At 37.8% G+C, this 18,534-nt stretch overlaps 1 protein-coding gene across 3 annotated transcripts in view; it reads left to right on the top strand.

The window, feature by feature from the left end:
* Window positions 1-15,332, top strand: part of ARAP2 (ArfGAP with RhoGAP domain, ankyrin repeat and PH domain 2) — a 180,005-nt gene extending 164,673 nt beyond the window's left edge. For all 3 annotated transcript variants that reach the window (XM_069593027.1, XM_069593026.1, XM_069593025.1), the window contains 2 exons: window positions 4,002-4,136; window positions 12,879-15,332. In XM_069593027.1, the coding sequence (XP_069449128.1) occupies window positions 4,002-4,136; window positions 12,879-13,259 (516 nt within the window). In that variant the 3' untranslated portion in view covers window positions 13,260-15,332. The remainder of the gene's footprint in view (window positions 1-4,001; window positions 4,137-12,878) is intronic.
* Window positions 15,333-18,534: the final 3,202 nt, after the last annotated feature.

Here is an 18,534-nt window from a genome sequence, read left to right as displayed (position 1 = left end):
AACAGGGAAAGATATAATCAGCTCATATTATGAGGAAAAAGTAATTATGGTTCCTTTGCTGAGCTATACTTTAGGGGTCAAAGATGGAGGTAGGAAGAACAGCCATGTGGAGGAAGACAGCAGCTCAGACTAGGTAACAGGGGATCTGGTAAGACATACTCAGATTCAGGAATATTTGAAGGTGGAGCCAGTAAGTCTTAAAAATTGATCAGCTATAGCAGTTTGAGAGGAATAGAAATGAAGAGTCCTAGTTGTTTGGCCTCTGGCAGCTGGTGAATGTAAGTGATACTATCAGAAGTGCAGAAGAAGACAGGATTCTATTTGGGACACGTGAAATTTGAGATGCGCATTGGACATACAAGTGGATAAGCTGAGTAGCAGGTTTAGATGTATGGATCAAAAATTCAGGCAAAACTTTACGGCTGAAATGTAAATTTGACAGAAGGCAGCATTTGGATTGTATTAAATGCCATGAGAGGCTACAGTGAAATGAGAGAATATACAGAGAAAATATTAGAATTATTCTAATATTAGAATAGTAGAATTATTCTAACATTAGAATACAAAATTGGAGAGGGGAGGGCTGTATCAAGAGAAGGAGGTCAGACAAATAAGCCCTAGGACATCCCAAACTTTAAAGGTCAAACAGAAGAGAAAAATTGAGCAAAAGAAATGAGTAGCTTTGAGAAAGCAGGATAACCAGGTGATAGGTGCAGAGAATTCTATCAAAGAATCAGAAGAGAGAATATTAAACCAGCAGGGGCCTTGAGCAGATGTGAAGCAATGTGAGCAACTGCATGTGTTCGTCATTGCAGAAAAAATTCATTATACAACAGAGTGTGTGACATATTTGTTCTCGGATTGTTGACTACATATTCTGACCCACTATGCAATTATAGATATGACTGGGGAAGAGTTATTTATATTCAAAGCAAATAGTAATTGGAAGAGAAGGAGGCCTTGTTTATATGGCTAGAGATGCAGAGAGATTGGTACGTCTCATGGTGAGAAAATGAAATTGAATGACTACTACTAATTTTTCAATTATATCAGTGAGGTCACCACATGTGAGTCTGGGAGGGATGTTACATGTACAGAGACAGAATAAAAGGTGAGAAATTACCTTCAGAGAGTGAGGAGGCTAGTTGTACTATAGGAGAATGTCCATGGAGTGCTGAAGGCTCATTTGAAATTTTAGGATAAATTTAAAGTGAGATGAATCTCCAGACTGATCTATTCTTTTTTTTTTTTGCCTCCATTAATTTGGAGGTACCCACAGAGTAAGTAGAATTGGGTTTTACTATGCTTGGGGTTTTATCAGGCAAGTGTGGTAGGAGAAGCAGCCCAGCCTTGCCTTATAAGGTGGTGAGTATACTGAATGACCTTGACATCTAAGCCAGACTGTGAAAGAAGTGGGGAAAATGTGAAAAGCAGAATGGATAGACGATCTCAAGAAGTCTGAGGTATATTCAGAGTGAACGAAGCTAAACTAAGTTATCTGGAAAGATGTGAAGGTCAGAAATTGAGAGGCAGAACCTTGTTAACAGCAGCATTACTCACCATAGGCATAGTATGGGAATAACCTATGGATGGATGAATGGATAAAGAAAATGTATATTCATACATATATACAGTAGAATATTATTCAGCCCTAAAAAGGAAGTCTATCATTTGGGACAAGATGAATGAACCTGGAAGGCATTATGCTAAATGAATTAAGCCAGACAATTATTGCAATGGTATTCCACATAAAAGTCAAACTCAGAATATGACAGTGGTTTCCAGGGGATGTGGGGGGCAGGAGTAAGAGGTTGGTGAAAAGGTAGATACTTTTGGATACATGATGAATAAAATCTGAGGATCTAATAGGTGACATGGTGAGTGCAGTTCATAATACTGTATTATAAAATTTAAATTTTCTAAGAGAATAGAACTCAAATATTCTAACCAAAAAGAAAACTGGGGGGGAGGGGTAAATACATATGTGAGGTGGTCAATATGTTGATTAACTCGATGAGGGGAATCCTTTCACAGTGTATGTATGTAGTCATCATGCTATACACTTTAAACATCTTTTATTTGTCAGTTATACCTCAGTAAAGCTATGGGGGAAAATTAGAAAAAGGAAGTGAGAGGCAGAAATGAAGATTTGAGGGTGTGATCACTGGTTATAATAATAAGATCCTCATCTATATGCTCCATGCAGTATGATTTTTTGAAGTCACTTATCCTGGAGAAGGAAATGGCAACCCACTCCAGTACTCTTGCCTTGAAAATTCTGTGGACTGAGGAGCCTGGTAGGCTACAGTCCATGGGGTCGCAGAGAGTTGGACGTGACTGAGTGACTTCACTTCACTTCACACATAACTATAAATGATATCAGAACATATTACTTATGTCTTAAGATTTGTGGTAGAAAAACTATTGCTATCTCTTGGATCAATCCAGTGAGAACTAATTAGCCAGTATTTACAGCATTTTATATATATATATATATATATATATATATATATATATATATATATATATATATATCATGTCAGAAAAAAATAGTGTGTTTAGAAACTACATTTGCTCTTAGATTTCTTGCAATAATACCATTTAATACATATACTATACACCAGTGAGTAAAAGCCTAGGCTTTTACCTACATAGGGTTACCTAATTCTTTCCCATCAGTTTGTTTCCAGCTTTACATGTTGGGAATGTCCGAGTTCTGTAATATGAGTTATTTTACTGAGTTTAAGACTGTGATATAAAAATATGAAACTTGTAACTTTCTGATTGAAATATTGCATAACCATTGCAGATTTGCTGAACCAAAGTAAGCACCCCACTGAAACTCAAGGGTAGATTTGATGCCTAGGCAATAACTCTACTAATAACAGGAATACACTGTAGGATCCTTAAGGATGAAATGAGATAATACCTGTATATTGGTAAGCACAAAGTGTAGCAGTATGCCCTTCAATATAACTTAGCTGCTGTTTTATAGTGAGTATAAAGTTTGTTGAAATAGTTCTTTTGCTATAAAACAGGACATTAAAATACTAATTGCAACATAAGACTATGACTCTGTTCAGTCTTGAGTAGAGGAAAAGAATGAGTAGGCATTTAGCGATGTAGTTTACCAGATGGTTTTCATCATAACATCTGTAAACTTCTCATTGTGTGTGGTTGATATTTTGTATTTCTTTCATAGAATGCTGTCTGAAAATCGATTTGTTTTTCCTAGCTTCTGAAAAATTACCCTGAGGAGTATAAAAGTCTTTAAAAGATTTTTCTTTTATATGTATATCTTAAGGATTTATCATTCAAGAGCTTATATTTTTACCCGTGGGTATTTCCCCCCTTTGCAAAATTACCTTTTTTCCAGTCATATCTATAATTGCTCACGGGCCAGAATATGTAGTCAACAAGTTGAGCACAAATACACGCTCTGTTGTAAAATGATTTTCAGTAGAAATGTTTGTGTACAAGGTAACATTTCTTTGGAATTCAATTAGGTGAAAACGAAACATTTTTCAAAAGGTCATAAAATAAAGATAATTTTTCTGCTAGCCATGCCTTAGGTTGACTTGAGGGTATATATAATGTCAAATTATTTTGACACTAAAAGTTATCTTCAGTGGTAAGAGAAAATGAATGTGTAGTTATTTTGATTACAGGGCCTAGAAATGTAGAGAGGTATATTATTTTTCTTCTACAAAGAGATTTACTGGTTTCTGTAAATATTTTCCGCCTTTTGGTTTGATAAGTAGTACAGAAGGCATATTTCTGAAGCTTAGAAATTGAACTGAGACCTCAAAGCTCAGTTCACTTAAGAGTTTTACATCCTCAAGCGGTGCTACCACGAGAATCAACATCATAATTACAAACAACCTTCTCGTGAAAAGCGGATCACCTGACTTGGATAGATGGGAAAGGAGCCCAGTGACTGTAAACTTGTTGGACCACATAATAAAGTCACACACCCACAGCAAGAAATTGTGTTTCCACAGCATGAAAATGATATATGGCCACCAGCTGGAAAGGAACGAAAACGTTCTATAACCAAAAATCCTAAAATTGGAGGTTTGCCTCTGATTCCCATCCAGCATGACAGAAATGCAACCCAAGCCCGGAGAGAGACTGAGGTAAGATTAGGATGTTTGTTTTTACATTAGTCATAATAACATGTTTTCTTATGTCTTAATGTGGTTAAATGCATCAGTTACCTCATTGGTTTCAAGAGCACAGTAATAATCACTTGGAAGAGTGCAGTAAAAATAGTAAAACTGTAAAAATCACATCCATCAAGAAACTGTATGAATAATCCTACGCCACTCTTTGAAGTTGTATATTTTAACTTAAATAAAAGTAATTTTAACAATATTATTGATCACTCAATTAAATATGCATGATTGCATGATACCACTTAGCTTTTTTTTAATCCCTAAAGTGGCCAAGAATGTTAAATATGTATACAAAAGTTTCTGGTGGTAAAAATCAGTCTCAAATTAGCCTTACAAGTACACTTGTAACTTCCTTACAATAAGCCCAGGGCAGAATATGTCAGGAGCCATGGTAACAAGACTTACCAGTAACACAATCAAATTCCAGTGGTTTGGGAACCCATTAACTTAATGTAAGGAATGGCAGGATGACCTTTGAGCATCAATAAAGAAGATTTGGCATCTTTCATGAAAACTGTGTTTTCCTTCTCACTTTGAAGGGTAGGGTGAACATAAGTAGCATTGGTCTTGATTCAGACAAAGACACAGGCTGTAAATCTCAAAACTCATTAGACAGTTTGCAACTAACGTGCATTTCAGTGCATTAAATGAGTCCTTCAAAACAAAAAGAAAAGCACGCAAAAGTTGTTTATTCTTAGAGCCCAGATTTGGCATTAAGCTATGTGAGTTTCTTGCTTTCTAAACAAGAATAACTTTTTTAAAAGTTTTATCGCAATATACTTGATTTACAAAGTTGTGTAAGTTTCAGGTATAACAGGAATAACTTTTGAGAGACAAAAGCCATTTTAATTTAGTGATCAGACTTTTAAAAAGTGTTTTTCCATGACTATCGTTCCTTAACCATTTATCCCACTGTACTGTCCCTTTTCTCTAAAAGATAAAAGCTTTGAAAATAATGGTTTATTTCCTTTGTTGCCTTCTGTGCTGATGTAATCAAAGAGAAGAATAAGACAGCAAGAACTCAGGAGCTTGTCCCTTCTGCCATTTTGCACTTACAAGTTTTTCTTCCTTATAATAAACTGCTTTCCAGAACTGTGGATTCCCCAGATAATCTAGAATCTTCATTTTAAGAGTCATGTTTGGGAACCCAGGTTAGGGGACATAGAAATGCAGGGAATAGATATGCCCTGCTGCGACCCTAGCTTCTCCTGACATTGCCTCAGGATCAATTATGGAGCAAAGCAAAAGTAAATTTTACGATCAAAGTATGTTAACCAGTATCCAGTATAGAACTGAGATGATTGAATATACAATAGTTTGTTCAGTTCAGTCGCTCAATCATGTCCGACTCTGCGACCCCATGAATTGCAGCATGCCAGGCCTCCCTGTTCATCACCATCTCCTGGAGTTCACTCAGACTCACATCCATCGAGTCCATGATGCCATCCAGCCATCTCATCCTGGGTCATCCCCTTCTCCTCCTGCCCCCAATCCCTCCCACCATCAGAGTTTTTTCCAATGAGTCAACTCTTCTCATGAGGTGGCCAAAGTACTGGAGTTTCAGCTATAGCATCATTCCTTCCCAAGAAATCCCAGGGTTGATCTCCTTCAGAATGGACTGGTTGGATCTCCTTGCAGTCCAAGGGACTCTCAAGAGTCTTCTCCAACACCACACTTCAAATGCATCAGTTCTTCGGTGCTCAGCCTTCTTCACAGTACAACTCTCACATCCATACATGACCACAGGTAAAACCATAGCCTTGACTAGACGGAACTTAGTCGGCAAAGTAACGTCTCTGCTTTTGAATATGCTGTCTAGGTTGGTCATAACTTTTCTTCCAAGGAGTAAGTGTCTTTTAATTTCATGGCTGCAGTCACCATCTGCAGTGATTCTGGAGCCCCAAAAAATAAAGTCTGACACTGTTTTGACTGTTTCCCCATCTATTTCCCATGAAGTGATGGGACTGGATGCCATGATCTTCGTTTTCTGAATGTTGTTGAGCTTTAGGCCAACTTTTTCACTCTCCTCTTTCACTTTCCTCAAGAGGCTTTTTAGTTCCTCTTCACTTTCTGCCATAAGGGTGGTGTCATCTGCATATCTGAGGTTATTGATATTTCTCCCTGCAATCTTGATTCCAGCTTGTGTTTCTTCGAGTCCAGCGTTTCTCATGATGTACTCTGCATCTTAACCTCAAATCCAGAATTTCAGAGGCAATTTTTTTTAACATTCTTGAGATCAGAAAACTGATGAACAAAAACTATAACCAAATTGATTTCAAAGGCTTTGAAAACAATTTTATGAAATATTAATTTCTAGAAAATTTGTTAGTAAACTAAACCAAGCTTTTTCATAAGTGTGGGAATTCAACAAATTTGACAAAGAAAAATTTTTAATGTTTGATGTTTTCCAGTGATAAATAATATTTTATTTGGTAACGTTTTTCACTAAAAACCATAAAAGTTTAAAAAAAGAAAAATTAAAATTGCAAGTTTTCACACAAACCAAATAAAGTATTTTTTATTGAACTGAAGTAAATATGTAAGTATATTAATAAATGACAATAATACTAGCTAGCTTAATAAAATCAAATATTACTAGCTAGCTTAAAGTCAATCAATGGATATGGTCAAGAAAATTGCTTCTCAAATAAATTGTTGACAGATTGGTGCATTTGGTGACTTCCCATTTCATGAGCTGTCTTGCTTTCAAGACGTTCATTTAAAAGTTGTATGAGAATACCTCCTCCAAGCAAGGAAGGCTTCCTGGAGGAAATGACTTCTAAAATTAATTGAGTAAATTAGTACTGAGCTAGTGAATAAGCCAGAGGAAGTAAGTTTTTGACAAATCATACATGAAGAGGCAAACAGTGCTTAAGAACACACAAGCTAAATGATACCTATGGCCCTCCTACTTCTTCTCGGGTACCTTCTTAACTTATTGTGTACATTGTGCTCAGCTTTTATCTGTAAGCTCCTAGGGATAATAAAAAGCCCTTACTTCACAGGGTAGTATTCTCTCTGCTTAGATATGAACTCCATTTCAGACCCTCATTTTCAGTTTCCTCTGACACAAACTGGCATCCTCTGGACCAAGCCACCTCTGCTTTCCTAATTCCATAGCTTATAAATCTTTCTTTTTGAATTATTAATACCTTAAGGACAGTGAAGCATATATGGATGCCTTTTTTTCCCCACAGTGTCAATGCCCTTGGCTTTCCCCACAACACACAAGGCACTCCACATACCATATAATCATACAAAGCATCACTTTCACATCCTCTTTATTTTTGTCAATTCACTTCACCACCCCTCCCCACCTTCATATATGGTTATGTTAGTTTAATATCATAGTTTTACTTGAAATTTTAGCAGTATATGTATTAATGCATGTGTGTATGCTAAATTGGTATGCTCAAGAATTAGATGGACTTCAGTTACACCAACAGGAAAGAGTTAAGAGATATTGAGGAGTAAAGAAGTTAGGAGTAAAGAGAGTTCCAGAAAAACATCTATTTCTGCTTTATTGACTATGCCAAAGCCTTTGACTTTGTGGATCACAATAAACTGTGGAAAATTCTGAAAGAGATGGGAATACCAGACTGCCTAACCTGCCTCTTGAGAAATCTGTATGCTGGACATGGAACAACAGACTGGTTCCAAATACGAAAAGGAGTACGTCGAGGCTGTATATTGTCACCCTGCTTATTTAACTTCTATGCAGAGTACATCATGGGAAACGCTGGACTGGAAGAAACACAAGCTGGAATCAAGATTGCTGGGAGAAATATCAATAACCTCAGATATGCAGATGACACCACCCTTATGGCAGAAAGTGAAGAGGAGCTAAAAAGGCTCTTGATGTAAAAGAGGAGAGCGAAAAAGTTGGCTTAAAGCTCAACATTCAGAAAACGAAGATCATGGCATCTGGTCCCATCGCTTCATGGGAAATAGATGGGGAAACAGTGCAAACAGTGTCAGACTTTATTTTTTGGGGCTCCAAAATCACTGCAGATGGTGACTGCAGCCATGAAATTAAAAGACGCTTACTCCTTGGAAGAAAAGTTATGACCAACCTAGACAGCATATTCAAAAGCAGAGACATTACTTTGCCGGCTAAGTCCCGTCTAGTCAAGGCTATGGTTTTACCTGTGGTCATGTAAGAATGTGAGAGTTGGACTGTGAAGAAGGCTGAGCGCCGAAGAATTGATGCATTTGAACTGTGGTGTTGGAGAAGGCTCTTAAGAGTCCCTTGGACTGCAAGGAGATCCAACCAGTCCATTCTGAAGGAGATCAACCCTGGGATTTCTTTGGAAGGAATGATGCTAAAGCTGAAGCTCCACTACTTTGGACACCTCATGCGAAGAATTGACTCATTGGAAAAGACTCTGATGGTGGGAGGGATTGGGGGCAGGAGGAGAAGGGGACGACCCAGGATGAGATGGCTGGATGGCATCACGGACTCAATGGACATGAGTCTGAGTGAACTCCGGGAGATAGTGATGGACAGGGAGGCCTGGCATGCTGCAATTCATGGGGTCACAAAGAGTCGGACACGACTGAGCGACTGAAATGAATGAATGAATGAATGAATGAAAGAAGTTAGTCATAGAACTGAGGTACCTGATAGCACAATGGAAATTTCAATAAGGTAGTATAGGGGAAAGTATAAAAGTAAAAATGATACAAAACAGGATGATTGTATTGAAGAGACTAGATGACTAGTGTGTGCTAAGTCACTTCAGTCGTTTCTGACTATGCAGTCCTATGGACTATAGCCCACAAGACCTCCTCTGTCCATGGGGCTTTTCCAGGCAAGAATACTGGAGTGGGTTGCCATACCCTCCTCCAGGGGATTTTCCCTACCCAAGGGTCGAACCCATATCTCTTATGTCTCCTGCATTTGCAAGCGGGTTCTTCACCGCTAGCGCCACCTGAGAAGGCCATACTTGACCTCTAAGTACTACACCAGAGTCCCCATGTCTTTCTGCCAATAGCTGAAAAAAGAAATGTCATCATGATCTATAAAACCACTCCATATTGATCCTTGAACTCAGCAGTGGCCACAGGACTGGAAAAGGTCAGTTTTCATTCCAATCCCAAAGATAGGCAATGCCAAAGAATGCTCAAACTACCACACAGTTGCACTCATCTCACATGCTAGTAAAGTAATGCTTAAAATTCTGCAAGCCAGGCTTCAGCAATACGTGAACCTTGAACTTCCAGATGTTCAAGCTAGTTTTAGAAAAGGCAGAGGAACCAGAGATCAAATTGCCAACATCCACTAGATCATCAAAAAAGCAAGAGAGTTCCAGAAAAACATCTATTTCTGCTTTATTGACTATGCCAAAGCCTTTGACTGTGTGGATCACAATAAGTGTGGAAAATTCTTCAAGAGGATGGGAATACCAGACCACCTGACCTGCCTCTTGAGAAATCTGTATGCAGGTCAGGAAGCAACAGTTAGAATTGGACATGGGACAACAGACTGGTTCCAAATTGGGAAAGGAGTATGTCAAGGCTGTATATTGTCACCCTGTTTATTTAACTTATATGCAGAGTACATCATGAGAAATGCTGGGCTGGAAGAAACACAAGCTGGAATCAGGATTGCTGGGAGAAATATCAATAACCTCAGATAGACAGGTGACACCACCCTTATGGCAGAAAGTGAAGAACTAAAAAGCCTCTTGAAAGTGAAAGAGGAGAGTGAAAAAGTTGCCAACATTCAGAAAACTAAGATCATGACATCTGGTCCTATCACTTCATGGCAAATAGATGGGGAAACAGCCGAAACTGTGTCAGACTTTATTTTTTGGGGCTCCAAAATCACTGCAGATGGTGACTGCAGCCATGAAATTAAAAGATGCTTACTTCTTGGAAGGAAAGTTATGACCAACCTAGACAGCATATTGAAAAGCAGAGAGATTACTTTGCCAACAAAGGTCCATCTAGTCAAGGCTATGGTTTTTCCAGTGGTCATGTATGGATGTGAGAGTTGAACTGTGAAGAAACTAGATGACTCTTGAGTGTCGAAGAATTGATGCTTTTGAAGTGTGGTGTTGGAGAAGACTCTTGAGAGTCCCTTGGACTGCAAGGAGATCCAACCAGTCCATCCTAAAGGCGATCAGTCCTGAGTGTTCATCGGAAGGACTGATGTTGAAGCTGAAACTCCAGTACTTCGGCCACCTGATGCAAAGGGCTGACTCATTGGAAAAGACCCTGATGCTCGGAGGGATAGGGGACAGGAGGAGAAGGAGACGACAGAGGATGAGATGGTTGGATGGCATCACCGACTCAATGGACATGGGTTTGGGTAAACTCCAGGAGTTGGTAATGGACAGGGAGACCTGGCGTGCTGCAGTTTATAGGATCACAAAGAGTTGGACACCACTGAGAGACTCAACCTACCTGAACTGAAGATGCCAAGTGAAACTTTTTTAAGATTCATATTGATTTATAAACTCCCCATCACATCCTCATGTTTAAATGACCATTATTTTTTACTAATCCTTTCTTATTTTTCTTTTTGTACTGTGATAAAATACATTTTCCGTATTAACCTGTTTATATGCACAATTCATTAATTACATTCACATGGCTGTGTAGCCATTCTAACACATTCTAATGAAACTTTAGAATTAAGCTAGATACTAAACAACTAAATATTTCTTCTTATCAGGTTTAGAGTAGAAGTATTTCTCTGAGATGTATAATCATGAGCTTATCAGAAAATTTTGAATTGTAAAACTATGTCCCAATCTGCTGGAATTTAGGAAGATAAAACAATATGATGAAACAAAATATTATACATTTGAAATATGATAAAACAAAATATTATACATTTGAATTTTTTTAACCTTTCTTCATCCCTTATTCAGAAAATATTTATTGGTAATTTCCCATCTGCAGGCACTGTGATAAGTTCACTCATCAGTGAACAAATCAAACAAAAGCTAAAAACAAAACCCTCCTTGCACTGTGTTGAGTTTCGATCAGCATTCAAACAATCACAAGAGGTATGAATAGCTTATCTAGTATACCTGAAAGAGCACTACGGAGGAAAATAAAGAGATGAGGTGTTGCCCTTTGAACATTACATTGGGCATCCTATTTATGCTACTTAGTTTCATTATTTTCAAAGCAGTATTTTTTTATTTTATATTGGAGTATAGTTGATTAACAATATTGTGTTTCAGGTGTACAGCAAAGTGATTCAGCCATACATATATATGTATCTATTCTTTCTCAAATTATTTTCCCATTTAGGTTATTACAGAATATTGGCCCGAGTTCCCTATGCTATACAGGTTATCTAAGTATAGCAGTGCTTTGGGTAGTATAGTCATTTTAACAATATTGATTCTTCCAACCCAAGAACATGTTGCCTTCCAAGCCAGATCCTTTGGGGGCTCCTCTTCCCATAGACAGACCCCTTGGTTGGAAAGCCTCATGTGAAGCTCAGGACTTTTACTCCTGTGGGAGAACTTCTGCAGTATAGTTATTTTCCTGTTGGTAGGTCACCCACCCAGTAGATATGAAATTTTGATTTTATCATGATTATACTCTTTCTACCATCTCATTGTGGCTTTTTGTCTTTGGATGTAGGTATCTTTTAAAAGTTCCAGAGTGTGTGTGTGTTTTTGTCGATTGTTGTTCAGTTAGTTTTTTGGTGTTTTCCTAAGAATGGGTAAGCACACATACTTCTACTTGCCATCTGCAAAACAGTCCCATTCTTCATGCTACATCACCATTTTCATTTCATCTTTCTCTCAAACATTTATAATAAGAAATTTTCCTTGGATTTCTTTGTGCTTTGCAGTTTTTATGAGGAAATTTTGAAGAAGTTCCTTCAACTCTTGCTTGTGAAAAGAAAAATGACTTATGCCTTCCCACTTCCCCCAACTCAGTTTTTTGGATAGCCTTTCGCTGTGGCTCCATGCCAACAAGATGCTTGCTTCTCTGTTGTTCATTCTTTTATCTTACATTTGGTTAGGTTGTAATCCCCTTTGAGAATCTAATGAGAGTTCTGAATGTCAATACTTGCCCAGTCACAAGATGCCATTGACACTAGTTATGAAAGTACACCTGTGGGTTTTAATACACAACTATATATTTCTTTCAGTGTTTTCACAAATATCTGTAGGATTCTAATAGGCATTATATGGGGAAAAGATTGCACTAGTCAAATATTTTTGGAGGAGAAAAAAAAATAAGTTGAACAGGTTTTTCTGATGAAGTATTTCTCAGCTTCTTTAATATGTATTGTGAATCTCAAAGAGGGATCTATTACAAAGTGTATTTCCTGGACTTATGGCCACAGAGACCCCCGTTTTCCTCTGTATTTCGGGTACAACACTGCAGGATTATAGATGCATGAACATGTGACACAGCCGAGCAGCAGTGAATTGAAAGAGGCAAGTTTAAAATGGGAGTCAATTTGAATAACTAGCTTGAAAGACATCTTTGAAGTGGTATGTTAAATGCTTGTTAAAATGAATTTCCGTGATCTCCATTTCAGTTGGTTTTGTAGCTCTCAGATCCGTCTATAAATTCAGACCTGCTGCTAGTGCCAAAGTCACGTTAGAACCTAAGTCATAGAAATAAACTCTAATAAAAGAAGCATCAACTTCTACGTGCCATGTATTCTTTAAGCAGAGTAGGCCAGATCTTGCTTCCCTCTGACATGTTTTGTTTTATTTTAAGAGTGCAAAAGCAGAACTCGAAAGGCTGCGGCTCGGTGCAAAGCGTGACCAAGGTGGAGATGGCACCTTAAAGGAGAAAGCCTCCATCGTGGCCCAGTGCCTGGAGCACAAGGACGAGAAACTTCGAAATCGAACCAAAAAACACCGGAGTTTCAACTGTCTGGAGGACACAGAGGCTGAGGTCTTTGCAGGGCGACAGAAAGGCCATAAAGGCCTAAAGACACTGAGGAAGACTGAGGACAGGAATGGCAAAGATACTTTGGACTGCAATAATAAGTTACCGCCAAAGGTCATCGAAGAGCTTAGCGTGGTTCTCCAACGATCAAGAACGCTTCCAAAAGAGTTACAGGCTGAGCAAGTGGTGCAGAAGGAAATAAAATGACTTGTCCTACAAATTATTTTTTTAAATATTGTGTACAGTGTCTGAAACCAAACTGTATTTTATGCTAGGAGAGATGTGTTTAGCTATCCTTAACCATTTAAAGAGCATTTTAAACTATTAATATGTATGTATATATGTGATAACTGTAAGATTCAGTGTTGTGGTCTGAACAAAGCTTGTACAGTTCAGCTCTGTTAACCTCGCGTAGGAAAGCATTGGGTTACTTTGAGTGGCCAACCTTTTGAAGTACAGTTGACCCCTGAACAACACGGGGCAGGGGTTAGTGTGTTAATCTGTGTATAATTTATAGTCAGCCCCCATATCTGAAATTCTTCTGCATTTGTAGGTTCACCTGATTGTGGATCATGTAGTGCTGTAGGATTCACTTTTTTAAAATATCCACATATAAGTGGACCCATGCAGTTCAAAACCCACATTGATCAAGGGTCAACTGTAGGTGTCTGTTAAGTGCTGTAAATTTATGAACAGAAATTACAAAATATACTGTATTGTATAAAATGCTGCCTGTAAATGAAGCCTATGAAACTATATGTAACACATTTTGCACTTTGAGAAACCTTGTATATAAAGTTATCATATGTTTTTAGGTTTACATAGGGTCCAACCATAGGGAAAAGAAAATAAGTTGAAAAGGGGGAGGATTTATTTTAGTGGCTGCCTATCAAACAACACTGAGGTTTTAAAAAGAGGCAAAGAATTAACATGTCCTAAAAGCCAAGGAGGTCAGGTTGAGATTCATTCTAGTTTACTGTTGACCAGACCTTGTTCATGAGAAACTTGCTTGTTATGAAAATAATCTAGCGACTAAGCGTTTCCCAAGATTAGTATTCAGCCAACACACATGAATAATGGCGTGGGCCACTGTTCCCATGGTGTCAGTGAACCAAGCGCAGTACAAACCCATCCACTACACTTCAGTTCTTTGCAGGTGGCTGCTGAGAGGACCTTACCCTGCATTGAAGAGATCATGTAAACAGGACCTGGCATGGATGCCCCTTGCACTGTTGCTGTATACGAGCAAATTTTAAGAGCTCCTTACTGTCATTCCTGTACGAGCAACAGTCATCATCACAGGGTTTTATTGTTTTTTTATTACTGTTTTACTTTGTATATTCATTTCTGAAGTAATATTGAGTCAGAATTTACTGAAACTGCAACATGGCCATCTGGGGGTAGGGGTTAGATTAACTACTATATTTTGGGGAGCTACTAGTTCCCTTGTAACCTAGTTTTTGTTTGTTTGTTTAATAAAGCAGGAATCTTCTTCCTGTGCCTAATAAATAATGACAAAGCCCTCTATTTTTAATTCCACATAAAGAGCAGCTACTAGTTTGTTTTCTCAAACAATACCATCTAAATTATAGTTGACAGGGGTAGCACTTTTCATCAGTTTCTTTAGAATTGTATTAGGTCTGGTGAGTTTTGATCAAAATTATTTTACTAGTAGGTAGCCAAGCTTTATTCCCACCATTTCCTACCCCCACCTCTGTTTTTCAGATGTCTTATCAGAATTTATCAGTATACAAAGGCCCATACTTTTTTCAATCCAATCATAGTGCAGTAATATGCTGTTAAATGCTACGAATTTCTTCATTACAAAATACTGATCTCTTATACCTGGTGGTGATAAAATAGTTTACAAAGGATATGTGATATTTATTCTTTAAATCCACATAGATTGGAATTTTCTTTTTGAGAGAGAAACTGCTGGTCAGTTTATGAAATAGGTGGCACTGCTGGGGAGACTTCATAGCTATAAAGCAAGAATCATGGTGTTTAGGAAAAAAAAAACTAAAACTATTATTTCTTATAAATGATAATATTTATGTTGTTTAATGAAATAAGGGGACATGAAAATTATGCTGGACAATGGAACAGTATCTGGATTTTTTTTACCTGCCTTGTTTGAATACTTTTGAAACTTGAGCTTAAAATCTAATAACTTCTATTTCCCTTCCTGTACAACTGTCTCCATTTTTCAAGTGTAAGATAAGGGCTAATGATGACATCTCATATATTTTCAGTAAAAATTAAAATTGTTTTCCAAGTCCACCTGAATGTGACTGTCTTTTCAAAATAACCACCTTTATCTTTTGAAAATAGACTGCATTTGAAAAAAATTTCAATATATACTTCAAACTAGCTGTTAGTTTTTTAACATGTCAGTATGAATATTTTTCTCTTTTAAATGATGACTATATGCAGACAGGAAGAAACAAATTGATGGTACTCTTTCATTTCTGTAGCACTAAAGTTAATAAAATTAAGCAAAAGTAATTGAAGCAAAAATATGATGTCCATACAACTATATTATCTGCTAATTTATATTTGATAATTTTAATGCTAAAATATACAAACTGTATTGTGAAAGGAATATTTTTGAAAATTCACTGAATTTATTTGGATATAGACTGTAGTATCCAGATATTTGCACATTTCTCACACTTCTGATAATTACTTTGAGGAGATTATGAAAGCTTACATTATCTCATCAAAATTTGCACCAAAAATTTCATATTTTCTCAACAAAAGACAAAATTAGCTTAATGTGAACAATATCTTATTATGTGTACAATCATCACATTTATTTCTAATCATCTGAAAACAGCACAGAAATGAATATTGTAGGTAACTAAAATGTATCTGCTTCACATCCCTTAGTTATTATTTTTAACAATTTTTTGTTGAAAATGTTGTAAATTATTTTGTATATACCTATCTTCTCTGCCATGGCTACTAATGTTTAATGTAAAGTTTTTAACAACTCAGATATCTGTATAGATTTAAGACTTTTTTGTGAATTGCTGGATTAAAGTTCAGAATCTAAATGTTCTCATCTGAGAAGTGGATATAACCAATCTTGTGGGCTTTTTGTGATGACTTATATACAGTTGACCCTTGAACAACACAGGTGTGAACTGTGCCATGTGCCAGTTCACTTACACATGAATTTCTTTCAGCAGTAAATAATACAGTACTACATGATCTGCTGTTGACTGATTTCACAGACAGGGGGAGCGACTTAAGTTATATGCAGATTTTCAGCTGGGTAGAGGTCAGTGTCCCTATCCCCTACGCTGTTCAAAGGAATGAACTGCACAGTCCACTTTTTTGTGTATGTTTTCAATAAATGCTCAGTAGGCCCTTGGTAATCTCACATTCCACATTAGCTCATTCAGCCCACTGTAGACTGCAAACTTAACATGCTATTAATGGCTAAATCTACAGATATTTACCCGTGAGGATGAAAAGCTGACTATGGGTATCCTCAGATTTTAGTATACATAGCAGAAATGCCAAGAAGGCAAAATGGTTATCTGAGGCAGTCTTACAAAATAGCTAAGAAAAGAAGAGAAGTGAGAGTCAAGGAAGAAAGGGAAAGATACACCCAACTGAATGCAGAGTTCCAGAGAATAGCAAGAAGAGATAAGAAAACCTTCTTATGTGAAATGAATAAAGGAAAAGAAATGAAAACAATAGAATGGGAAAGACTAGAGATCTCTTCAAGAAAAGTAGATACCGAGGGAATATTTCATGCAAAGATGGGCTCAATAAAGGACAGAAATGGTATGGACCTAACAGAAGCAGAAGAGATTAAGAAAAGGTGGCAAGAATACACAGTAGAACTATACAAAAAAGATCTTCATGATCCAGATAACCACAATGGTGTAATCACTCACCTAGAGCCAGATATCATGGAGTGTGAAGTCAAGTGGGCCTTAGGAAGCATTACTACTAACAAAGCTAGTGGAAGTAATGAAATTTCAGCTGAACTATTTCAAATCCTTAAAGATGATGCTGTTAAAGTGCTGTACTCAATATGCCAGCAAATTTGAAAAACAGCAGAGCAGTGGCCACAGGACTGGAAAAGGTCAGTTTTCATTCCAACCCCAAAGAAACGCAATGCCAAAGAATGTTCAAACTACCACACAATTGCACTCACCTCAAATGCTAGCAAAGTAATGCTCAAAATACTCCAAGCGAGGCTTCAACAGTACATGAACTGAGAAATTCCAGGTGTTCAAGCTGGATTTAGAAAAGGCAGAGGAACCAGATATCAAATTGCCAACATCCATTGGATCATAGAAAAAGCTAGAGTTCAAGAAAAACATCTGCGTTATTGACTATGCCAAAGCCTTTGACTTGTGTGGATCACAAGAAACTGGAAAATTCTTCAAGAGATGGGAATAACAGACAAACATACCTGCTGCCTGACAAATCTGTATGCAGGTCAAGAAGTAACAGAACTGGACATGGAACAACAGACTTGTTCCAACTTGGGAATGAAGTACATCAAGGCTGTATATTGTCACCCTGCTTATTTAACTTATATGCAGAGTACATCATGAGGAATGCAGGACTGGGTGAAGCACAGCTGAAATCAAGATTGCTGGGAGAAATATCAATAACCTCAGATATGCAGATGACACCACTCTCATGGCAGAAAATGAAGAGGAACTAAAGAGCCTCTTAAAGTGAAAGAGGAGAGTGAAAAAGCTGGCTTAAAACTCAACATTCAAAACACTAAAATCATGGCATCTGGTCCCATCAATTCATGGCAAATAGGTGGGGAAACAATGTAAACAGTGACAGACTTTATTTTCTTGGGCTCCAAAATTACTGCAGATGTTGACTGCAGCCAGGAAATTAAAAGACACTTGCTCCTTGGAAGGAAAGTTATGACCAACCTAGAGAGCATATTAAAAGGCAGAGACATTACTTTGCCAACAAAGGTTGGTCTCATCGAGGCTGTTTTTTTCCAGTAGTCATGTATGGATGTGAGAGTTGGACCATAAAGAAAGCTGAGTGCTGAGGAATTTATGCTTTTGATCTGTGGTACTGGAGAAAACTCTCGAGAGTCCCTTGGACTGCAAGGAGATCCAACCAGTCCATCCTAAAGGAAATCAGTCCTGAATATTCACTGGAAGGACTGATGCAGAAGCCAAAGCTCCAGTACTTTGGCCACCTGATGCAAAGAAATGACTCTTTGGAAAAGACCCTGATGCTGGGAAGGACTGAAGGCAGGAGGAGAAGGGGATGACAGAGGGTGAGATGGTTGGATGGCATCACTGACCTGATGGACATGAGTTTGAGCAAGCTCCAGGAGTTGGTGATGGACAGGGATGCCTGCATGCTGCAGTCCATGGGGTTGCAAAGTGTTGGACACTACTAAGTGACTGAGCTGATGCTGAAGCTGAAACCCCAACACTTCAGCCGCCTGATGTGAAGAACCAACTCACTGGAAAATTCCCCA

Source organism: Ovis canadensis, chromosome 6 (genome assembly GCF_042477335.2).
Source record: "Ovis canadensis isolate MfBH-ARS-UI-01 breed Bighorn chromosome 6, ARS-UI_OviCan_v2, whole genome shotgun sequence".
In the NCBI taxonomy this organism is placed as follows: domain Eukaryota; kingdom Metazoa; phylum Chordata; class Mammalia; order Artiodactyla; family Bovidae; genus Ovis; species Ovis canadensis.
The sequence above is the reverse complement of the archived record's forward strand: the minus strand, read 5'-3'. Positions and strand labels throughout refer to the sequence as shown.